General features: G+C 38.9%; 1 protein-coding gene across 12 annotated transcripts in view; it reads left to right on the top strand.

Moving 5' to 3' along the window:
• Window positions 1-25,371, top strand: part of ELAVL4 (ELAV like RNA binding protein 4) — an 81,313-nt gene extending 55,942 nt beyond the window's left edge. For 6 of the 12 annotated variants that reach the window (XM_071750185.1, XM_071750182.1, XM_071750178.1 and 3 more), the window contains exons 3-7: window positions 5,008-5,111; window positions 15,384-15,537; window positions 15,929-16,154; window positions 17,502-17,540; window positions 21,817-25,371. In XM_071750185.1, coding sequence (XP_071606286.1) covers window positions 5,008-5,111; window positions 15,384-15,537; window positions 15,929-16,154; window positions 17,502-17,540; window positions 21,817-22,165 — 872 coding nt within the window. In that variant the 3' untranslated portion in view covers window positions 22,166-25,371. The remainder of the gene's footprint in view (window positions 1-5,007; window positions 5,112-15,383; window positions 15,538-15,928; window positions 16,155-17,501; window positions 17,541-21,816) is intronic. The other 6 variants (XM_071750183.1, XM_071750179.1, XM_071750188.1 and 3 more) reach the window with 2 other exon arrangements.
• Window positions 25,372-25,595: the final 224 nt, after the last annotated feature.

Below are 25,595 nucleotides of genomic sequence, written 5' to 3'. Positions count from 1 at the left end.
GTTGATTATCCATCAACCTGTACCTGCATCCTTCATTTCCCACTTGGAAAGTATGCCACAGTTAACCTGATTTGTTGGGATGTTGTATTGGATTTGTGCTATCTAAATGTATGTATTTTTTGCCTAAATTGCTTTGTACCTTTACTCTGTCCTCTCTTATTCTATCTTTCTGTAGTGTGTGATCTTCAGGAGCAAGGAGTTTGGTTTTTTCCACTCGTTGATGGAAATAAACTATTTAGGGCCAAGACTGGTTTCCTGAGACCTGTAGCAAAACATCTTTCTGGTGATTTCCTGCTCACAATTACCAGTTAGAGAGATCAGTTGGCTGATCAGTTTTTTTAATCCCTTTAATGTGTGCAATGTTAATTTTATTTTAGTCAATAAGCAGTACCAAATCAAGTGCTCTATAGAAGACCAAGTGTATCAATGCTATTAAATCGACATTCTTAAAATATAGAAGTCAAACTTGTCATCTCATCAAGAAGGATGTCAGTTTTGCTTGACAGAATCTATTTTCTGTAGCCCTAATTTGATTGACATTGATTTTATTACCCCTCTCTAATTTTTATTATTACAGTCCAGTATCAAATATTCTGTAATTTTACGTTGCTCAGCATTAGACTGATGAACCTGTAATTACTTGGGTCATCCAGTCCTCCCTTTCTGAATTTCAGTGCAGAATTGGTTTTCCTCCAGGCTCCTGGAATTTGTTCAGTGCTGTAAGAAGTACTGAAAATCACAGGAGAGCCGTTTGCCCCTTTTTTGGAGTCTATTCTGTGCAAATAATCCAAATAATCTCATTTAAACATGTTTAATTTTAGAAGCACCTGTTTAACATTCACCTGGGTTGCTGGTTAGTATTTCACAGAGCTTCGGGTGTGCATAACACATCTGTGTTCTCTGCACTGTTACTATCTGCTGATGAGTCAGTGTGAGTGATAAGGGGTCTTTTTTATGTAACAAAAAAAAAAAATCTTTTGGTTTTCTGACCTTTACTAGCCAGGGATTTTTTTCTTGAGGCTTTTTGTTGTTCGATACAATTTTTCTGTTCTAATTTACAGTGCTTTCTGTCTGTTTTCCCTCTGTCTCTTAATTTAGATGTGAAATTGGCCTGAGCAGACTGCCTTACAAAGGAAGTAAAAGCACAGACAGGTTTTTAACTGGCACTGCCTTTTTCATAGCTTCACGGGTTTGGGTGTATGGAGAAACGTTATAACCAGGATATATTGACTTTTCCCTATTCTTTCTCATGGCTGTTTCAGTCGCAGTGATTTTTTTCAGCTCTGAAATGGAGTCTTCTAAAATAGAAAATATGTATATTGCCAGCTTGGGCTTGGCTTTGCATGTCTTTTTTTTTTTTTTTTTTTTTAATTATTATTCATTTAATTTTTTTTACGACTGAGTCCTTCAGCAAAAAAGTGTTAATTTATCCCCGTTAGACCTATTCTTTACCAGATCCACTCTGCATTTTCTGTAAGTTGAAGCGTTCAGATGGATGCCAGTACCAACCCATCAAGGTGTTGTTTGAGCATAATCTAGAAATATCTCTTGCCTGCCCTACTGAATCACAGCATGCAATGAACTCTGTGATTGCAAATCACAGAAAATATTTACTATTTACGGTGCTGTTCCTGGGAGGTGTAGCATGGGAATGAATTTCAGTGTCTGTGGTGGATCCCACTGAGAGGTCCAACTGCTTGCTTCATGATGCCAGATTGTGTCCCAAGAAATGTTACCCTTTTTGAGTACATGCAATAAGAGTTACATGATGAAACAAAATGTGAAAGTTCATACATCTTTTACTGTATAGTGGAACAAATCCTTTTTTCTCTGCCAGTAACGATTTTTAGGTCTTTGTATCTGGAGTCTGTGGTTTGTCTGACATAAGGTGCATTGCTCTTGAGAATAATTTGAAAATAATATTTTTAGCTGGATATATATTTTGTTTCTTAGCTGTATATGTTTAGCCTGCTAAAACTTGATATCTGCCAGCAGTCGTAAAGCTTTTCACAATTATTTTGCTGGGTTTATTTTCTTTTCTGTTTTCAGAGATGGGTGGGAGGGTGTCTGTCTTGATTAAATGATGCTGTTTAGGGGAGAGGATTGAAAATGGAAAATAAACCAAACAAAATAGACCCCTTCAGTGTCAAATTCTTAACTGAAAGTTTTCCCTTCCTTTAGCTTCACTGGTACAAAGTGGAGTGTGTGGCATAAAGCAGCAACAGGAATTTTTTAGTTGGAAGAACTGCACCAAGATTTCAGTAGGCTACAAAGGGTGTGAGTTTTGAGGGATTTTGAAGATGAGAAGGGTTTGGTGTTTCTGAATCAACAGCAAGTGCTCAGAATGCTGAGTAAACCCACCCCAACTTTTTTTCTGATAATATGTAGCAATTAATATACTTGATATGAAGTCATGACAAATTATACCTATTTGATGGTGTTCAGGAGCATACACTAACCAAAGGAAATTGTCTCTATTATGAGTAAAATTTTGTCATGTGATTATTATTTTTTTTTCTTTAATGGCACCTTTTGCAGGCATGTACAGATAGCTTGGTTTCTGTTAGTACCTCATCCTTTACCTTGGGGAAAATATTTGTTTGTTTCCATTCAGAGATGATACCAAAATAACTTGAATAATGTTACTGGAAATCTCCCAAGGAGACCAGTGAAAGAGTATGAAATTTTTATATAATTCTTGTGTTGGCTTTATTTCCTTTCAGTACAGCTTGTGCTGTGCACATGTTTGTTATACTTGGTCTTGTCCTTGCAGAAATATTGACAGAGATGAGAAGGTTATTTAGAACCATTATATATATTGTAGAGGTTGGTCAGCCCATTGTGCCTTGAGAATAACAGTGGCTGGACATGGAAACCTGTGTTTGAACAGTGAGTCCCAGTGCCTTCTGTCACTTATGTGGCTCCTGTCACCCCTGTACCACTGGAGGTTGGGGGTGGTTAATGGGAAATGTCCCATGTAAAAAGAAGTTAATTTTCTAGAGAACAGCTTCTTTCTGCCTAGGACTGGCTAGAAACAGGTATATTAAGGACTTGGTGTGCTGAGAGGCACAGGGGTTGGGGCCATGTAAAATACCTTAGAGAAGCAGAGGAAGGCATGACCTGGGAAGTATCTTTGCAGTATTTCTGCTCCAGGCTTCATGCTCAAGTCAGAACTCGGTTCATTCTTGGTTAATGTCACGTAACTTGGGTAAGAATATTTTGGAGATTAATTCAGCTCTCCAGGGAGGCCTGATATGTTTTTATACTTTGTTTCTGAAGTTAAACTGATAGGATGGAGCTGCTCCCTGGATATATTGTAGCTTAAAACAGCCATTTCTTATCTTTACGCCTGCATGTGGGCATTTTAGGCATGAACTGCAGTGTTTCCATGGATTTTTAAGGTCTTCCATCGCATAGTTAGCAGCTTTGAGTGCTTTGATCTGATTTGGTGAGACAGAAGTGCTGCCTGTATTTGTGTTACAGCAAACGCTGTATTTTTTGGTGGCGTCTGACTTTGAGAAACACACAGATGCTTTTTTGTAGTCCAGGAAACAAAGAAACAAAGCTTTGTGCTCAGGAGGCAGCACCCGTGCCTCCAGGGTCCATCCAGGCCCTTGGTGTGCAGCTGCTTTCCCAACCTCCCCTTTCCCGGGCAGCAGGACCTGGGATGCTGCTTGTTGCTCCCACGGGTGGAAATCCTCTCAAGTGCCACCCTCCTCCTGGAGAGGGATTTTCACATCTTTTCTTCCCTGCTGCCCATGAACAGGAGTGCTGGGATACCCCATGCTCAGGGGCAGGTTGTCAGATAGATGGAGAGGCTGTAGTAAGAGGGGGGGAGGGAGTGTGGCTGATGCACAGCAGTCCTTGCCAGCCTGCCTGGTACTTGAAATCTGATTTATCTGGGTTTTTCTAAGTGTGTGTGCCTTAAAAATAAAAAAATAAAAAGGATAAAAAAAAAAAAAAGCCATAAGAATTGTGTTTTCCAAATGTGCAAAATAACTTCAGTAGGAGGCTCGAGGAGGAAGGGATCTGGGAGAGGCTGTCTGTCACATTGCATTAATAGAACTGATGCTGTAAGATTGATATCAAAATACCAATCAAAATAGGGGAAAGGCACCTCTTGGGTTAGAGGATCTCACAGCCCCACAGCCCTGCCCTGCACTGTGTGAGTGGGTATCTGCCAGCACGGCCTCTCCAGCTCTGTTACTTACCCAGCTATTAACCAGGTCTCTTCTTTCTACTGCCCAGGCAAACACAGATCTTGTTAGTAAAACAGAAGCTGTTGAAATGATTTTGGCTGCTAAAGTGGGCTGGTGGCACCCCATGCACAGCAGCCGTTGTTGTACTGTTTTGGTTCTGCTGTCATCTCTAATACAGGGAGGAAAGCTTTGATGCAGTCTCTTACCCTACTGCAATTTGATCTGTCCTTTCTCTTCCGATTTACTGGCTGCTCACAGGGCAATAAAATGAGATGTAAAGGTTGCTGATTGCTTCTCTGTCAGCTGCTTCAAGGTTAGTTTTAAAGCAGTGTCATAATTATTGCATTTTTAAACACTTAAACTTGTTTATAAACAGTAGCAAATTAGGTGTGTGTGTGATTTTTTTTTTCTTTTTTTTTTTTTTTACCATTTTCAAGAGGTTGTCCTGTTACTGCTCTGGCAGGTCAGCCAGTTACATTTATGAGGAATTTGGCACAAAATTATTCCACAATTTTGCTGTTGTCAAGCCTTGTTCACACACTATTCAGTAAACTCCTGGGGAAGGCAGGGTGGGGGTTGCTTCTTTTTGGTTTTGAAATAGGATCTTCAGAGCAGCGATTTTAATTTTTTTGTTGTTGTTGTTGCCTTCCACTGTATTAGGAAGATAATGAAATGGTGAAGAACGGCATAGAGACTATAGGGGAAAGCAGGGATGAAATAAACAATGCAAGAAAATTGTGTTTCCACTCTTGGAAGTTGTTCCTGTGCTTAAAATTACTGATTGCTTTTTTTTCTTGTGTCTCAACAGGGCAGAGTTTAGGGTATGGATTCGTTAATTACATTGATCCAAAGGATGCAGAGAAAGCCATTAACACTTTAAATGGACTCAGACTCCAGACCAAAACCATAAAGGTAAGACAATACAAAACACCATTTGCTCAATTCAGGAAGTGGAGGAAGTGGTTGAAACAATTTCTGGCAATTTAACCAATATTTTATTCTCCATTGCAAGGGGCACTTGGCTAATGAGCTTCTTCTTGGAGCAATGGGAAAACATGCAGAAGATAAAATATCTCTTCTGAAATTAATGCTGCTGTTAAAGGGGAGAAAGTGGCAGGAAGCTCCTTAAAGCACTGCAGTGAGATTTAAATGTAAAATAAAACAGCTGTAGTAATGCTGTTACTCATAAGCAGGTGAAGTATGTGGTATATTCATAAGTAACACATTTTCTTGTGTTTTAATGGAAAATACCTTGACATGGAGCTTGCTTTCAATGATATTCATGTCATTACGAAGTGTTGATGTTTCTTTTAAATTAAAGTCATTCTCAAAAAAAAAAAAATAATTTTCCAATCCTTACTTTGATTTATTCTTTTAAAAGCTGGAGGGATTAGAGATCCCACTGAAGTCTCTAATTTCATTGTTGTAATAGACCATTAGTTATTCAACGATCTTCTTTAGTGGTCTCTCAAGAAAAGCAAGTTTCCACACTGTCACGTTTTTTTGCTGCATGGCTGATAAAGCTTTTCTGAAACAGCTTACAGAAGATTTCCACATCCCAGATTCTGACAAATAATACAGCTTAAGGAATGTGAATCAAGAAAATTGAAGGGGAGAGAACAGCAGATCTGATTCAAATTCTCTGAAACAGCTTTGATCATACTTGAATGCTGGCTTTTGATTTGTACCATTTTCCTAATTTTTCTTATGTACTTAATTTGTATTTCAAAGCTGAAAATGCTTAAGAGTATAAAAATAGAATTTTTACTTTTGAAAATATTGGTACAAATAATGTCAGTGATTTTGTCTTGGAAAAAAAGATATTGTATGGTTAATCCTTTAGTTCTACTTACCCTTTCTCACTAGAAGCTTTGGTTTGTACAAAGTGGTATTCCCTAAAGCAAAAATATTTGTTTGATTTTTTTGTGCATCTCTAAGGATTGTTTCATGCAAGGTTTTCCCTGGTCTTGTTTGATTAGTGCAGAGCAGAAGTCCTGACATGAGGGTTATAAAAATGGTGGAGTAGCTGCATGGATTATATACAGAAGGCTACTTCCAAAACTCCCTTAGACCAACCAAGTCATATCCTATAGATACATATGTGGGCTATCTATCAAAATGCTCACAGCATGGTTTTGTAGAGTTAAATAGAAGAACTTAGAAATATGTCAGGCAAAGCAGCAAAATCTACTGTCTTATCTACTGCTGCAGGTGGAAATACATGCTTGGACTCAGCAGTTTCTGTTTACAGTGAAAAGTTGAGTAGTAAATTGTCCTCCAAATTTCTTTCAAAGACACATCAGGAGAAATATTTTTTAGTACTAATCTGTCTTCTAAGTACTTTATATGAAACTCAGTAGAACTTGAAAAATCTAGTTTTTAATGCAGCACTTTGGGATATTATTCAGTGTTAGCAAAGGTGTGATGTTTCTTGTCCTAAGTACCTGTGTTTCTTTGTTTCTGTTTTTTTTTTTTTATTCTGAGAGCCAAAGCAATGCTGTTGTATTGATAATATTCCAAGGAAACAGAATAATACAGGAAAAATAATATTACAGAAAACAGAATTTACAAAAAGGCCTCAAACCTCCTACCCCAATTTACACTTCTCACATGCAAAATTAAACCATTCTGCTTTCCTTTTGATCACGTATACTAAGATTTTTGTTATTTGGGAACTTCCCATACTAAAACATGTTTGGCATGTTTTTCTCTAGTTTTTTAAAAATTCAGTGTTAACTTTATGAATAAGGATCGTTTATTAGGTTTGAGTTTTTCATGCTTATTAAATAGTTGGTAGACTCTTAGAGAATACAGTGACGTTTTGTTGGTCTCTTGAAAGCTGTCAAAATGTATTAATAAGCAGAGATTTACCTAAACTATGTGCATGGGAACTGCATAGTTTTTTCAGTGATTAGGAAGATGTGTGAGGCTTTTTTAAAAAATAAAATTGTTTTCAGGGAAATGCTGGCGAAGTAGCCTAAAATGGATCCAAGGGATCCTTCTGTTCAAATAGCCAGACTTCAGACGTGTAGCTATTTACTGGGCAATTTGCAGCCCAATTTATAATTGCAAAATTGCATGTGATGACCTCACCTTTCCACCTTGTTTTTTATGTAGTTTTAGTTACATTTTAGCTCTTAATTTTAGTAGGTTAGGGTAGTCTCTCAGGCCCTGTGTGTTGGGGATGGAGGTTTCCCAGCACTCACTGTAGGGGAATGCTGAATCATACAGGCAGTGTCGGTGGTGTTGATGTTCCTCATCTCCAAAGGGTTGCAAAGTGGTGAGGAACAGTACTTGGTGTTTGCCTCTTGCCCCCCCCCCCCCCCCCACATCCCTTTACAGCATCTGTATTTTGCTATAAGGCTGAAGTATTGATGTGTGGAATTACTGTAGGTGGTTATCTTCTAGACTTCAGTCTAGATAGATGCTCTGTAGTTATTAAAAACACACTTCTAGGTGCATTAAAAAAGCCTGTCTGGAACACACAGAACTTAGTGGCATATAGTTTTGTAGGCTAAAAAAATTCTTAAATAGAATAGCACGGATCTGGAAAAGCACTGAGTGTTACTTCTGTTTTCTTCATGAGTGTGGCTGGGTTTTATGCCCCAGAATGAATCTGTAATGTCCCGTGGATGGATGGGCTGAACCTTGTCCTCTGCCTGTGTGCACTGAGTAGCTGCAGCCCTGCAGGTAGCATTTTCCTGGCTGCCTTTTGTTTGGGAGCTGATTTGATGGAAAGCTGAAATGAATAATCTGTGAAAGCCCTTTTGCAGGGGCAAACTGCTTCTGCTTGCCAAGGTCACCTTGGTCCTGCTGGCTGTGGCCCATCTCCTTGCTCACATGGTCATGGGTTCTGCTGTCCCTTGCACCTATAGTGAGCATGGGCTGGCTCTGAGGGGTCATATTTGCACTCTTGATTTGATCCTACAAGGTTTAATTCCTGTTTGAAAAATAGAATTTTTTTTTCTGTGTGCCCCCAAATCCTGTCCTTTTCACTTCTGTCACATTTTTGTGGCAGCTTAATGTTCTCTCTCCTCTTGATGCCTTGCAAAACAGCCAGGAAGTCGCAGGAGGAATTGGTTTTATAGCAGGATCAGCAAAACAGGCACAGTCTGCTCTCAGATGTGCGGACTAAAATAACTGAAGAAATGTTCTTTTTATTATTTCATTGTTACAATAAATAATCCCTTTTGCACTGTAGCACCTAAAATATTTATGTGCATTTTATTTAAGTCAACGTTGCCCTTTCAAGTCAAAGTCGAGAGGTGACTATTTACAGAATGTCTGTTTGGGGAAGGCATTGAAGGAAGTGCTACGTGTTTGGTAATAGGTTATGCACGTTGTGTTCCTCCTCAGCTGATCATAGTGCATATTTTATTTACGCCATTTCGTAGCCTCATCATCTTGTGAGGGAGAAAGGCTCCACTTTATTTTCACAGCTAAAGCTTGACATAATTCTACAAAACAGCTTAGAATGAGGGAAGATACAGTGTGTTGGAAGAAATACATATTCAAGAAATCGAATCTATTTTTAGAAATTAAATTTGCCCATCCATAAGAGCACATGAAAGGTCAGTGCTGCTGTCGAAGATTGCCTGGCAATTCAGTAGCATCAGATATCAGAAGGAAAATAAGATGTGTGATGTATGGGGTACAGATTGTTTAAACTGTGCAGCTTTGTCCTGGAAAAAGGACAGCGTCTGGAAGGATGCAGAGGCGGCGTTGTACAATTTACATGGGGATTCAGGTGACCTGGCTTCATGTTGGGGGATGCTGGAACGTGGGTGGAACAGTTTTGAAAGGAAGTTTGAAATCTAAAATGAGCCAATGACCCCCTGAAGTGCTGTCTTGTGTCCCCCTCACCTTTCTTTTATTGCCTGAGAATTGGGTTTTTCTTCCTTCCCTTGCAGGAGCAGGTTGCAAGCTGTGCCACTGCTGGAGCAAGGGAGAAGTCTCTAGTGAGGGGAGAAGGAATCTGGGTTTCTCAGCCCTCCATGCCTTCCAGTTGTTCAGTTTATCAGATGATAAAATACCAGATAACCTCTGACTACAGAGGAACGATTCTTTCTCTATTTTAGTTTTCATTTAAATGAATAAATAATATGGGATATAGCCACTGCTGTTTTAACACTTCCCATTGTTACATCAGAATGTTTATTTCTGCTTCACTCTCCTGTTTTGATCGGGAAGACTGAATGGTCCTAGTTTTAAAAACAGTGAACAGGGCTGTGGGAGAAAGTACTCCTGTGTTTTCTGGAAACAAAGTAGTAACATTAGTGCTCAAAGATCTCGCTATTTATCTTGGTTCCTCTGGCATTTTTCAAAATGCCAGATACTTTACAAAATTCAGGCTCTCAATCTGTCCATGTTAATTCTTGTAATTGTCGGCAAAAACTACAAACCATCCTGTCACTGTAGGGTAACCAAATAACAGCAGCCTCAGACTTCTCTGTCCTACAAAGTCATTTGTCAAGAAGATTGCCTGCAAGGAGTGCTTGGGGGTGGAGGAGGTGCAGGAAGCACCAGGCAGGGGAGAGGGAAGAAAAGCTTTAGCAGCAAGTGATGGGGAGGAGAGCTGCATCCTGGTGCCCCATGCCACAAACCACTTAGGAGGGGGAGTTTAAACCCCAAAATTTGAGCTTCAGCCAGAAAGTGCTGGCTTGCTGATAGTTACCATAGCACAGCTCTGCTGTTGGGTGCCCTTGGTGCAGTACTTTGCCAAAAACTGTTTTCTGCTCATTCTTCCAGAGCTGGCTGGCCACCACCTGCAGCTGCTTCTCCCAGTGAAGAAATGGGGTGTTGTACAGGAAGGGCGTATGGAGGCAGTCTGGGGATACCCTGATTTGTGGGGGAGCTGGGGAAAGGGAACACAAAGAGGACTTGGTATTGTGAGGGAGAGGAGATGGAGGCACTGGGGGGGTGGGAAGAGGGTGGGGTCTGAGCATGTTAGGCTGCGGGGCAGAGGGATTTGTGTTTCTGAGCTCCCCATGTGTGTGGTTGTGTTGGGCTCTGGGTGTACCCCAAGACACAGCATTTGCTGCACCCTGTCCTCTGCTTGCTACCCGCTGCGTCTCCCCTGAGCTCCAGCAGAGCTGTGCAGAGGGTAGAGGTGTAGAAGAGCATGAAGTCCTTTCCTTTCCTGAAAATTCACTTTAGAGGCATCTGCAGATTGCAGTTTTGGGGTGCAGTTGTTGTGTAGTTTCTCTGAAAATTAAGGTAATTGCTTGTTCTGTTTTGTGGTATCTCTGAGTTAGATGGAAGAGAAGGGGTCACATACAGTGACTGCTGCAGTCCAGGACGAAGCTTTGCACAAGAAACTTTACAGACAACACAGATCTGGAAAGCCTGGACTAATTTTACTTTTGTTTTGTTCTCTTCGAACCCCTGTGTAACCTTTTGGACTTAGTAGTGCTTGTTAATAAATCCTGCTCAACCTTTGTGCCTGTAGTGATGCTGCAGCTCGAGGGATCTTTCAGTGCTGCTTCAGTTTGAAGTTTCAGATTTGGCTCTGCTGCTTTCAGTAGGCACTGGAGAGTCTTTACCTGTTAGTTCTGAACATCTTCTCTTAATTGAGATTTCTCTTTAACTGCTTCAGTTTTGCCGATGAATCCTTTTCTTTCCACAAAGCTGAAGCAATTATTTCGTGCTCTTGATACAGCCAGAGTGCTTCTAGGTTATTATCTATGGGTGCCTTTCCTGAAATGATGGGAGAGGCCATTGTATCTTACAGGCAATCATAATTAATCCCAGTAAAATGGCATTGAATTGCTCAGCAGTAAAGTGCATCGTCACTCCCCACCATCCCCAGCCAAAGGCTTGGAGAAGAGAAAGGACAAAGCAGTGCAAGCAAATGGATGGGAAAATATTCCAGGTTTTGGTCTTCAGCCTCTGGATCCAGGTGGTTTGAGTGTGATTGTTCTGCCTAAAGCGTGTAGCTTTCACAAGAGGGCTTCTTAAATCTGTGATCTTGGGGGGAAAAAAAAATAATAATTAAGGTATGGACGAGGGCCTGGAAGAGGCTGTGGGGAAATTGACTTCTGGTTTTGTACTTGTGTGAAACAAGTGAGATGGTGCTTATTTACACATGGGAAACTGTGTGGGTGCTTGTGTTAGAGCACTTGGAGTGTGTACCAGTGGGATAGGAGGCAGCAAGGGAAGGAGGAGTTGTCCCCATATTGTGAGTTCGGACCTTGGGCAGAAAAAAGTTACTCACCCCAAAGTCATGCAAGAAATTCTGCACCTCAGCACATCATGCAAAGACACAAAGCAAAGTCTTTCTGAATTAGGTTCACCAAGTAGTTCAGTATTTTTGAATGTTATGCAGAGTTCTTTTTTTAAAGCTGCCCAGAGAGTCAGCAGCACCTTACCTGCTCCTGGCTGGAGAGGTGTCCCAGGTTCCATCAGGGGAGTGGCATGGTGGCCTGTGGATGCTTGTGCTGCCCTACAGCACTTGTTGATCAAAGCCCCTGACTAGTCTCAGCCTTCCTGGCTGAGTAACACTGGCTGGAGAGCAAGATGTACATCTCCTTGGAGAAGGTCTCTTTTTAAAGACATGAGTTGCTAGGTTGTTTGACAGCAGATGTTTTGACCAGGGCAGGGTGGTTCTGCTGGCAGAGTGCATCGCTGATGGAAGGACAATGCTATTCCTCTTCAGAGTAGACAGGGGTTGAGAGGTTAGTCTGACTCAACCCACAAAAAACCAAATAATTTTGGGAGGAGGCTTCTAGAAGTGGACTTGCTGTTTGAGAAGTCCAGGATTAGTGTAAGAGGTGAAGGCATTTCATAAGATGAGCAGCAGCAAAGTGGTTAAGTGTCAGTGTTTTAAGTGGCTGTTGTTCCGTGCCCAGTGTCTCTCCTCTGCAAGACAAATGGGATGCGTTCATGCCTCTGGGTGCCTTTGCTGTGAGCTCTGGCTTGGAAAGACCAGACCACTTCAATTTATGTTCTGAAAGAGTCTTGAGGTTAGAAATTTTTCAAAAAGTTTTCTATGTGGGAAAAACGGGTAGAAAATCAATAGGGAAGATAATTACTTTAACTTGGAGATGCTTTCTGTGCTCCTGAACAAAAATGTGTGTTACCATGGAAGATATGAAATGCTGGATCTTATGGCTCTGCAGTAGTGTTTGCAGACAGAGGTGCAGACTCTGAAGAGATGCTCTTTATACCAAAGAGAAGCCCTTACGCAGACTAGTGCTCAAGGTCAGATGAAAAATACTCTAGCAAATGTTTTTCACAGTTAGTATATATGTATTTATAGAAACTAACATCTGAGGCCAACAAGCCATATACTGAATTGTACAACGTTTTATCTTCCTTGCAAATTTGACTGAAGAACTCCTAAATGACTTACACAGTGAAATATAACACCATCGTTTGACCTCCAACTGCAATATGAATGGACAAACATTTTAATGCTGAGAAATGCCTGTGCCAAACAGTAGCTTGGTGTATTCCAGTTCATTTATTTGAATTTCTTCTGGTGGCCGGGACTTTGATATTCTTTTCTTTTTCAACATATTTTCATTATAGGGCACTAACACTGCTGCTGGAGAGGGGGAGGGGATAAATTTAAGAATGAATATAAAGAATTGCTGCAGTGCTTTACATTTTTCAGTGATAAAATACGAGCTGGTTTTGGCTTCCATTTTAACTTACGCAGCAGAAGGAGCTTCTGGTCTGGTGAAGGGTGAGGGTGGGCATTTTCTTTGTTTGATAACTAATGCACAGGAAGACATCTCCAGTAACATCTCAGTACTAACTGAGTAATGGGTTGAAAGCAGGCTGGCACATTCTAACCAATTTGTCATTGGCTGACCTGAGAGGGAAGATGAAAAAGATGCAGATAAATAATTGACATTACCAGCCTTGAGTCCATTCAGCTCGCAGCCTTTTCTCCTTGATATTAAAGACAACTGAGTTGCTTTTGGAAGCTTCTTTCTTTGGCCCAGGCTCCCCTGAAACACGAGTGTTTGATTTCTCAGGTCTCATTTTTATTTCTTCTTGCATCAATAGGTGTTTACATGTGCTGTGAGGAGATGTATTTGCAAGTGTGTGCAATCTCTTCTTCCATTGCGTGGTCCACAAGAGCAGAGCTTATTCTGTGTGTAGAAGTATATATAAATATAAAATGTCAGGCTCTCCATGCTCAGGGAAGTAGTGTTTTTTTGCATAGCCCAATACTTTTCATTTTCCCTGTAATGTGGCATTTGGTTAATGAATGTGCCAGAGTGAGAAAACCCCAAGGAAACCCCTGGCTGTTTTCCCAGGAACTTTATTAATTTTGCAGCGCTCAGTTTTGAGGAATAGGTAAGGTTCCTACCCCCTCTCTGGAGAGGCTCTTAAGTGTTTTTTAAACTTTATTCTTAAAATAGGTAAACTGTAGGTGTCAACCCTTGCAGTACCCTCCCAAGGTAAGGCATTTACTTACATGTGGAGACAGTCTCTTTTCTGAGTGGCCCAGCACTGGTTATAAATGAGGAGCCACCAGTAAGAGACCCCCAAACCAAGCACCATCGAAATTGGTGATTTTTGGCTTGGTGTCTGTAGGTGGAAGCACAATGTAGTTATCCCTGGTTTCCTCATGCACTTAGCTTGATCTTAAAAAGCCAGGCAGTGCCATGGGTGTTCTGATTCTGGAGCATCAGAGGAGGGGGGTGGTTGGGACCAGTGGTGAAGTGACTTAAATTCTGCACCTCATCAGAAGCTGATGGGCTGTGAGGTCCTAAATCACTGAGGCACAAAATAGTTTCCACCCCAGTATACTTCTCCCTTTTGGCACTAATCTTGGCACCTGAAGGTTTCTCTGCTCATTACATCTGCTTGTGGCTTTGTACTGTGCCTCAGTTGATACAAATGTTTTATCTAACCTCTTTTTCACATTTCTTTCCCCACATTTTTCCACCTCCGCTCTCTAGCCTTCTCTGTAAATGTTAGATTTAAAAGGTTATGTACAAACATGTAAGTTATAAAGAAGTTGCCAAAAATTCTAAAATGTAGAATCTTTAGTTTGTCTGCTATTATGCAGAGAAGATTGTGGAAGCAAATATTAGTCATTCAAATCATTTTCTGTGTTGAGTCAACATCTATTTTTAGGTGTGGAGAACATAGACAACTCTTTGACACATAAAACAAAAAGACATCCATTTGACATCATTTGTATTACTGCTAAGGCTGGGGAAGAGGGGAAGACAATTGCTGAGAGCATTGTATTCATGATGGGATCCCCCCCATTTCCTTCCAAGGCACATCTTAAGACAATGTAGGAAGGTACTGATCTGTTTATATTTAAATCAAGATGAAGTGCAGAATATTCAAATTTGGATCCAGTGTTATTTCAGATGTGCTGCAAAGTAATTCTTCATGATCCACGCTGAATACTTGTCATTAGACCTTATCCAGGAAGTATTTTTATTATGCTAAATGTGTGTCTTCTAAATGTATGTTATTTTTGAAGTGCAGAAGGCTTTTTATGCATATATTAAAATTACAAATGTGATTCATAGGTAGAAGAGCAGTTGAGACACTTGATTTTTTCCAGCAGCATACATGCAGTGCCTCAGCCAGATTTTTCTTGTTTGCCTGGCCATAATATTTTATGGTCTTGTTTCTGGGCTTACAGTGCAAGAGAACTTCTTGTGATAAATTGCAGATCTGACTATGAGTGTCAGTATCCAGTTCCCTGAGCAGATGTTCATTTAGTCTAATTTCACCAGTACTTTACTGTTCATCCAGAACAGATCTTGCCAGCTCAGGATGAAAACAACAAAGAAAGGGAGCACAAAAGATCACTCTGAAAATAACCTGCTCTGTTTCAGACACTTGGGGGGGTTGGAGGGGAATAAAAGATACTGGAAGTTCAGTGTTTTACATGTAAATGTGCTAAAATTATTGCAGGTTGGATACAGTAAATCATCCATACACCCACAACCCATAGGGGTAAATTCACAAAGCCATGTGTAGGAAGCTGCACGTTAATCTACCTCTGAACAATAAGTTATTTTATGCCTTCACTTAAAGAACCCTCGTGTTTGTTTTTAAGGTGTCTCTAGCTCTTCCTTTGATCTCCCAGCCTTTCCTGGCTTTGTTGGTTTTGCAGAAGTAGCGAAAGAACAGAAAATAATCTGCTTAAAATGCAAAGTGTGGCTCTAGTTTACTAACACACCTTTCCTTTTCTTCATTCCATAGGTGTCCTATGCCCGTCCAAGTTCAGCATCGATCAGAGATGCAAACTTGTATGTCAGCGGCCTTCCGAAAACCATGACCCAGAAAGAATTAGAGCAGTTATTCTCACAATATGGGCGCATCATCACCTCACGGATTCTGGTTGATCAAGTCACAGGTTAAAAGAGAACTTTTCTTGCATGTTCCGGGGTTTTTTTTTCTGGAAATGGCACATCATAAATGCACGCTGGAAGTTGAGTTTAAAACAATTCGCCCTTCGGTGTAACCTGCAGCATCTGGTTCTTTGTATGCAAAACTGTTTGGAGGCAAAACTGCTGCCTCTTTCATGAGGCATCTCAAAATGCAGAATGTTGTTTACTTAAAGCTACTAAATATGGGAGAGGCTGATTTTTGATAACACAACGGGGAAGGGCGTTTTTCTTTATAGGATGTCCTTTAATTTGCAAGCTGTGCGCTGTGTGCAGTCAGAACAAACATTCAGTTTGGTTTTTTCATAGATGAGGCCGTTTCTACAAATATTCATTTGTTCACATGTTTTTACTTCCCAGGGGTTTCTCGAGGTGTGGGATTTATCCGTTTTGATAAGAGAATAGAGGCAGAAGAAGCCATAAAGGGACTAAATGGCCAGAAGCCTAGTGGTGCTACAGAACCAATTACTGTGAAGTTTGCCAATAACCCCAGCCAGAAAACAAGCCAGGCACTCCTTTCACAGCTGTATCAGTCTCCCAACAGACGTTACCCTGGACCACTTCACCACCAGGCTCAGAGATTCAGGTAATTACCTGGAAAAGAACTGAAGTTCCACCAGCAACGACAGTGTGGGGCAGGTGCTGCGCAGGAAAATATGCTTTAGTTGTGCAGGCTGACCTGATTTTCTTTGTAAAATTAAATATTCTTTCCTGGAGAATGAGGAGGAAAATCTGCTGACAGCAGTAGTCATGTTGTATTTACTAAAACAGCTCAAGTACCATACAATCAGATCTCATGAAGTCTTACAGAAAAAGGGAGGACAGAATAGAGTTGCACTGATAATCAAATGAGCAATGGCTGTCCTGTTATTTCTCTTTGGTAATGCTTTTATTTTCTGCTGTATTATTATAGTTTGGATGCAGCTTAGACTTTGATGTTAATGACAGTGGATTGGTAGCAGGAAAAAAGCTGAGTTTGTTCCAGTCAGCAGCAATATCATTAAATTTATTAGCCCAAGATATCTGCTCTTAGTATAGAGAGGCCTTGTTATTAGTCTTTTGTGTGATTTTTTTCAGATACTTTCAGGGATGTCTTAAGCTTTGCATGCTGAATATAAAATTTCCATCTGATACGTGAGCCTGCATTAGCAATATGTGATGCTCTCAGTACTTGCTGGTGATTTTCAGGCATCCCAGCATTCAAATAAAAAAAATCCACCTTCAAAACCAGAAAATTTAGACATATTCACATAACTGAATTGCATACTGGCTTTAGAGAGTAATTCCAAAGTAATTTTTGTTTTTCAGCAGTAAAAAGTGCTAATGAATTCAAGATCATAAAGTCGGCCATTTGGCATATTAAATTTACACTTGTTTTTGTCTTTGGCACGCAGCTGTGTCCACTGAGGTTTTCACTGAATCATTCCATGGATAGGACTTTATTGAGCTCCCATGGATTGACCTATCATAGAGGATTAATATTAAATATATGTAATAAAGTAAGGAGAGTGACTAGTGGGGCAAATTAAAGCAGTGAGAATCAAGAATTTTTCCAGTTGCAAAAATTTTGGACTGTAGGATTTTATTTCCACGTTAACTGTGAATAAGAAGTAAGCAGGTAATTTTGAAAAAAATCATACTAATGTTGTCTAAAAAGGACAAATCAGAAGTGAATCTTTTAAAGGGAAACTCCAGAAGTGCAGGCTTTTTCAAAGACCGTAGACAAGTTAAAAATTACTTTAAATGCTGTGGTGGAAATCTAAGCACAGCCTCAGACTTAACAAAGCAGGCTGGGAGTAGTTAGGCTCCTTAGATGTGTGGGAAACTTGTTGAACATTTCTTCTTTGAAAATGGAACACTATTAATAATAGTTCCATTGAGCGATCTTGCCATCTGTGAGACATTAACCCAAAGACCCTCCTTCTCTTTTCAGGCTGGACAATTTGCTTAATATGGCCTATGGCGTAAAGAGGTAATTAGAATTCCACAGATTGCCAGATGTCCGTGTTGGCACAGATTGGTGCTACAATTTTTTTATTTTTTTTTTTTAATCCACTAACTTTATTTTTTTTAATTCCTTCTTTTCTTCCACCAGCATGTCAAATTCTTTTTAAGTTTGGACTTCAGTTGGTTTTATTACTTTAAAGGCCACACGCGCAAATTCTGCGGTGTTTTTTGTTTGTTTCTTTGTTTCAACTTTTTTTTATTTACAGGTGGGCTTCTCTAATGGTTTAGGTGCAACAGCTACAAGCATTCAAACTGTGGTCATCCTGCTAAGTGGCTCTTTTTTCAAAAATCAGAACTAATAACTTCAGGTTTTAACTTAATCTCTGATCTGATAATGGAAAATTTAACGCTCAAACAGAATCGCGCTGCTGTTGTCTAAATGTCACAGCTAAGAACAGTTTTCTCCTACATCTGGCTTCACAAGTTTGACTTCAGAATATAGCTGTGTGCACCTTAATCAGCCCTAAGTTTCTTTTGTTTACAGGTTTAATACTTTGACGTTTTCTCAGTGCTTGAGATTTTTTGTTTCAAGTAGCTCTGTGTTTGTGTGTGTGTGTGCACGCGTGTGTGAAAGTTCAACCAATTTGTAAACATTTATGCTGTTTCATGAGTATGTTCAATGTTTGATCTGATACCTAAAATGAGTTGATGTGTTGTTAGTGTTTCTTCTAATGTCACACATCAGCGCAAGCGAACCTTACAGCAAAGTAAAGGTGTAGTCTTATTCCTGGTGTTACCATAAGGTGTCCAGCCATCTCCCACAATTAAGATGAGAAAATGCTTCTTAATCTTCTGAAATGGTCTGCTCACCACATTGCACATTTATTTGAGCTTTTTTTTTTAAAGCTCACCCTGTAGAGTGGTTTGGTAAGTATATCTTTACACTAGCTAGCAGTAGACAGTTTACATTGGTTTTTACTACTGCCACAGCAGCTATCATACAATCACAAGTAATAGTTTAAAAAAGAGGTGGTATAATTTCCAAAATCACTACTTTTGTGGTGTTCATTACTAAATCTCTTAAATTTGTGATATCCTTAGTGGTCATGCTGGTATGGTGAGTCAGAACTTACCACCTGATACTGTCTTAAATCACTTCTCTTGCATCTCCCCTCTGGTTGTTTCTTGATATGTTGCCGAAAATGTGGCAAAACTCTCAGCCTCAAAAGTATTATGTACACATCAGTGTCAGAAGGATGAGTTTGTTCAGTTTTCCCAGGTGTTGCTGCTTCTTTCCGTGGAATTGGATTCAGCATGTGGTGCAGCACAGACAGGGTTTAGTCTGTACCTGTGAGGGCTAGGTATTATTTCTTCTTATTTTTTCTATTACCTACAGAGGGAAAGAATTACCTGTCATCTTAGCTTATACATCTGCTCTCTTTTTAACATTCAGAGTCTGCAATGTTAATCTTAAATCACAAGTTCTTCTAGTGACTTTTGTAGGCACCTTAAATTAGTTGTCTCCTCGCAGCAAATCTTAAATTTGCATTAGTAAACCCTCTATTTACAGTCATAGGATACAGTCCTTACAGTCACAAAAAATACTGAAAAATTTCTGAAACTGCATCTGAAGTATTTCTAGTGGAGGTCGGTTTGTTTTTTTTCCCCATGTTAATTACATGGTACTGATGGAAAACAAAATGTGCTGATGTGGAAAAAAGATCTTGACACTAATTTCAGATCACTTGCTAGTAGCAAAGCTACTTATGCAATAGGTTATGTTATATTTGTGTCAATATGCTTGCTCTGCCTCCTTGGATTTACAGCGGCTCCCGTGCTCGTGGTTCATAAATAGCTGAAAGCTGCACAGCTCCTAAAGGTTTCCAGGGAAAAGCCACTCTCCAGTGAACTGTATGAAACTTTAATGCTTCACATCAGTGCAGCATTCCTTCAGAATGCAAAACTTGATAACATACTGTGTGACTTGCACAGCTTTGCACGGGACAGGTTTGCAGTAACGTCCCTTGCAGGGTGAGTGTGTGCATCAGTGTTGTACCTGATGCTAAAACCTGCAGAAGAGGAGGTTTTCTGGCTTGCTGATGTTACTGGCACTGTTGGTAATTGTCAGCAATGGGCTCAAAGTCTCATCTTCCAAATTCAAAAGGAGTTGAAGCTGTTGGCTTGTACAAGCTTTCAGTCCAGGTCACCTCATCTACAAATTCACACAGGGGAAGTACCATGTGTTAGGGCCATGCTGAACCCTCCTGATAATGTTACTAGTTTTATTGTGCAGGAGAGAAACTAAAAAATGATGAGAGGAGGATTCGCAAAAGTGAGTTTCAGTATTTTTAAACTGTTTGCAAACCTGTATCTTTCTGAGGATCCCATGCTGTGAGCATTTGTGAACTGCTCATTTTATAGTGTAGCTACACTCCAGTGATGTTCCTCAGCTTAAGATTTATATTCAAAGTGCCTTTTTGCCTTTAATATACATATAAAGTGCCATCAGGAGTCAACAGAATGGTGAACAGCTACCAAGTGTGTAGTTTTCTTTTATGGTTATTTAATGTACACTGCAAAATATTGTGGAGATTGCTAAATACGTGTGGAGCTAGTGTAAAAGAAGATATTTTGGAGAGGAAGAGCTCACTCTGTAACAGTCTCCCTTCCCCCTCCACTCCCTCAGTCATCACTCAAAAAAAATCTTGAGGAATTATTCCATTTTGGTGTTTAAACTCATCATACTGAAGGTACATGTGAAACTGGATTTTTATTAAGACATTTTCTCCATGCAGTTGTTATTTTAAAACATATCCCAAAGTGTAGCTTCAGAAAGCATGTCAGGTTTTTTTTCTTTTTTTTTTCTTTTTTTTTTTTTTTTTTTTTTTTTCAAACTGATGAAAGGAAAATGATGTTGATCCTGAGGGCTGATACTGCTTAACATCTTCATTAATAACCTGAGTCACAGGCTGCCATGTGCCCTCTGCATTAATGGGTGACACTCAATCGGTGCAGGAGCAGGGGCGGTCACTGTGCTCCTGGCCATGGCTGCCACTGGGGAGACTGTGACAAGCTGGAGGAACGTGGAGGAATTCAGGGAAGGCAAATGCAGAGTTTAGCTCCTGACTGCTGTCTTCAGCTATCTACAAGAGAAGAGGCTTTAGGAAGACAAGCTGAGCTCTTCCTGGAGGTCAGCTGCGACAGGACAAGAGTCAAGAGCAACAGATTGCAGAATGGGAAATGAGGCTGAGTGTAAGAAAAAATCATTCCCAGGGAGGGTAGTGGAGCCCTGGAGCAGAGGCTCAAATTCCCATCCTTGGAGACTTGCAAAACTTTCTCTGCAAGGACATGAGCAGCAGATCAGATTCAAGAAGTGAACTTTCTTCGAGCAGGAGGCTGATGAGGTGACCTCCGTAGGTCCTGTCCAGTATGTATTTTAAGTTATGGTGGTTCTGTGCTCACAAACACTCTGCCTCTGTTTAGCTTCCCAATTCAGATCTTTAAGAAAAACAGGTCCCAGAAGACAATGGAGGGATAAGTTAGGGTGCTCTTTTAGATTTCTCGGAGCTTGCTTGTCTCTGACTATCCGAAGACCTCAGAGCCTGTCATGGACACATGTGAAGTCTCACAGTATGAAGGTATTAGTTGACATGCTCATTGATTATATTTATGCCCTGTTTTGTTCTACAATTGCTGTATAAATCATCTTCAATATGTGGCTAGCACGAGGACTTTTTTTTTTTTCCAAGTGTTAGGAGGAGAATTAAAATCTACCACTTTCCAGGCATCTCTTAAAATCTAATAGTAGTTTTAGCTAAAGAGGCTACAGTTATAGATGAATCCTGACAATGGGATTTCATCTTAATCCTGTAAAATAAGTCTTGAACTTCGGTGTTTTTTCACTGCAAAATAGTAAAAAAGGAAAGCATTAGATCTCCATTGCCCTGAAACTGTATTATTTTAGTGATGGGACTAAGTGGCAAATTCCTCCAGGGCTCTTTAGACAAGCTGTTATTGATAGCAGCGTGTTCAGGCCTTTTTGACTTGCATCGTCCTTAAGCATCTCTTTTATTGGATCTTTGGATACATTTAAGTAGGGCTTATACTTGAAGGGACTTATCCAGATTTGGTCTGGTTTGTTTTTTCAGTTGAGTGGCCCTCCACTTCAGTAGGAATTAGAGACCAAGGTTGTGCTCATCTTCCAGGGATAGGCTCAAGAAGCTTCATTTAACCCTCAGCTTACTTATTTTTTTCAAGTCTTGGTTCCGTGCAGCTTATGCCAAGAGATATATTTAGAATAGACCCCTCTTTTTACTCGGTAGGTTTTCTCCAATCACAATTGATGGTATGACGAGCCTGGTCGGAATGAATATCCCTGGTCACACTGGGACTGGATGGTGCATCTTCGTCTACAACTTGTCACCCGACTCGGATGAGAGTGTGCTGTGGCAGTTGTTTGGTCCCTTTGGAGCAGTCAATAATGTCAAGGTGATCCGTGATTTCAACACCAACAAGTGCAAGGGATTTGGCTTTGTCACCATGACCAACTACGACGAAGCTGCCATGGCGATTGCCAGCCTTAATGGATACCGTTTAGGAGACAGAGTATTGCAAGTTTCCTTTAAAACCAATAAAACCCACAAATCCTGAATTTCATATCCTTACTTACTAAAATATATATATATAAATATATATACGAACAAAACAAAACAAAACAAAACAAAAACAAAAAAAAAAAAACCACAAAAAAAAACAAACTCTTCAAGGCTTATATTCAACCATGGACTTTATAAGCCAGTGTTGCCTAAGTATTAAAACATTGGATATCCTGTGAGGAACAGGAAAGGATTTTATAATGCTTAGAAAAAAAACAAAAAAACAAAAAAAAAAACCTTTGATGCATTGAATGTTCTTTCATAGCTGTCGTTGTTGAATATAATATACATAGATAACAATGTGCAGGGATTTTTACCCGGCCAGCTAGTTTTACTACCTTCCTTGAAGGTGGGTCTTTTTAAGATGACCATTCACTCATTTGAAAAAAATAATAAAACAAAAACAATTTTTACAAACTAATGGGATTAAAAGCAAGAAAAACATGTTTTCTTTTTTTTTTTTTTCCAAAACATTGATCGAATTAGATTGGTAAACCCCCCACATAAATTAAAGAGGAACAATAAAAATTGCAAAAGGAACAACATAATTTTGCAACTTTTTTTATTTTTCCTTTTTTCTTTTGTATCATGTGAACTAAACAGTCTTCTGTTAGGGAATGGGGTTATAGGGGGATACCTGATGACATAACAATTTAAATAACATTAACAATGTTGCCAAAGAGGTGGTCTCTTTGCTGAAAATGGGTTTCAAGAAAAATCTATTTTTATAAAATATAAAGAATTTTTACAAGAGAATCTGGATTTGAGAAAAAAATATTTTGACTGGCTAATTTAGGGGAAATTGACAACTTTGTCATGTTCATACTGCACTGGTAACTTTTTAGAGATCAAGATGTGTGTTTTAAACTGGATTAGTAGATTGTTTTTTGAAGGATGGGCTACAAACAGATGATCTTCGTATCTTTTCATAGCATGTAATAAAAATATTAAATACAGTACGGGAGAGTGTTCTTCCCAGGCACGCAGTTACCCACAGTCAAAACCCAAAAGCAAGGAGATGAGTTGCAAGACGGTTTTTCTTTAAGTCATCAGTATGGGATATCAGCAGAACAAAAGTTAAAAAAATTAATTTTTTGATCAAAAACTTCCTTGGTTTGAGCAGTAGGTGCTACAAAATTATTTACATATCTTAGTATCATAGTTAAATGTAATGTGTTTAGAAAAAATACATTTGCTTTAAATTTGTTAAGAATTTTCAAATTCACTTTATAGCCCAAGCTAATATAATTGGGCTGTGTTGGCACATTTGGAACACTGTTTATGTTGCTTGAAACACTTATTTATTTAATTGCCGATGTGATGCATATGGCCAAAATCAAATATAGCTAGTTTGGCTAGTCTACTTATTTGTTTACTTAAACTATGGGAAGAAGCATATTATTGTGTCATTTTGTTGTGTGTGTATGTGTATATATAATATAAATATATATATATATAAAGTTATTTTTTCTTTTGGTTAATTTATTATAAGTTGTAACACTTTGCTAGTTTTGTTTGTATATGTCTTAAAATGTTTTCTTATGATACTTAAGTGACAGAGGTATCAAGGTAACTTGTGTAGAAATATTGTTTGATATATTGTCATGTTTGTTGTGAATATTTTTTCTTACTGCACAGTAGAAAAGAAAACAACTGGGTCTTTATTTTAATGTAATTCAGATTGGGGAAAACAGAGCTAAGGGAACAAAATGACTGAGGGGGTGCTCTCCCATGTCCAGTGCACTGATCATTTTAGTATGTTTGTGCTTTGTACGGTTATATATTTAAAACAAAAAAGGGTCATGCTCTTCCCTGAGTACTAGAAACAGTTACTCGCTATGCATAATCTAGTTGATAGTTAAATTTGCTATTGCTTTTCTTGTCTTGTTATATAAAATCTTTTCAATACAAGTTTAGTCTTAATGGTAATAAAACGTTATGGTTATTTATAACTTGTGCTTATTTTGTGCATTTTTTCCATGCTATACCCACTAACTGCATGTAGACTAAGTATTGTTTTTTCACACTGAAGAGGCAAACTTTTGTAGTAGACAAATAACTAAAGCAAAGGCTGCATCATAATTTTATCAGTTTTTTACTTTAACAATGTTAGATTTTAGTTTAAAGGAACACTCATTCAATGTTCAGGGAAACCTTTATACATCATCTGCTATGAATGAGCGCAGTTTGCTGGGAAAGTTTTGATGCATTTGCTAAGCATTAGTGGGGAAGGCATGTCAGAATCTTTTCTCTACGATGTGTTTTACTATCTGAATAATAATAATAATTTAAAAAAATCTTTCTTAGGACCAGGCAGTTGTATACTTTAGTTATAATGAATGACTTCATGTTAACCTTGCTAGTTTAGATCATTTCTGAGGGAAAGTATTGTAAATGTTTTTTTCATAACCTTGTTGTGTTTGAATTATTTGTACTTTAATTGTCCAGACAATAAATGAAAGTGTGTAGAATGGCTATGGACTTTCCACCTTTTTAACTGTGTTCAGATGTTTTAGTAATCCCAGCCACACCTCAAACGAGGTAGATGTTAAGACTCTTGATTTCAGAAGCAAGGTCTTTGAGAGAAACGTGCTAGTCAAACCAGACTGAGCATATTCATTTTGTTTTTCCTTCTGAAGGCTAGAAAGGATGGGCCATTTAATGTAACATGTCAAACACCAAATATGAAACTGTAACTGTAACTTTATTTATTTGAATGTGGAAGATACTGAAGGATTTCTACTATATACAGTATTTTTACACAATGAAACTATTAACTCAGTCAATATCAACACTGAACAAAAGTAGCGAGCAAATTTCAACGTTAATACAGTTTTTAAGCCATCATTTAGTTTGACTTTTCTATGAATATGCTATGAATGTCATGCAATATGAAACAGTGTACATATTGTCTGCTGTACAACAGTATATATGATCACATTCCAAATTTGATTCTCTTCACCATGTGTTATAACTAGAGTTGGTATTTCTTTCAGTTGACTTGTTTGAATCCCATTAATACAAATATTCACTTCCATGTTTATGTTCTGTAACATTCACTAATTGAGAATATGTACCTTGTAAAACTGCAGCATTGACTTTCGTAACTGAGATTAGGAAAACTATATCAGAGGGCTGGATGGACAGTGTGGTTCTTCAGCCCCTTCACCTACTAATAAACTCGTGTTTTTGTGAGATTAAGTTACCATGTCGGTTATAATAATTAATTTCAGGCCACAGAATGAGTTTGGTTCTAAAGTTACAGCTTGTTTGATTCATCTTTAAACCAACATGACCATGCCATAGTAAAATACACAAATTATTACTTTGTTTGAAGACTTCTCTGAAAAAACTTCATCTTTCCATCTATCTATATATATGTATATACACCCACTTTTGATATACATATATATATATGTGCACTT

Source organism: Heliangelus exortis, chromosome 8, assembly GCF_036169615.1.
Source record: "Heliangelus exortis chromosome 8, bHelExo1.hap1, whole genome shotgun sequence".
NCBI classification, from domain to species: domain Eukaryota; kingdom Metazoa; phylum Chordata; class Aves; order Apodiformes; family Trochilidae; genus Heliangelus; species Heliangelus exortis.
This window is presented reverse-complemented; position numbering and strand designations above follow the sequence as displayed.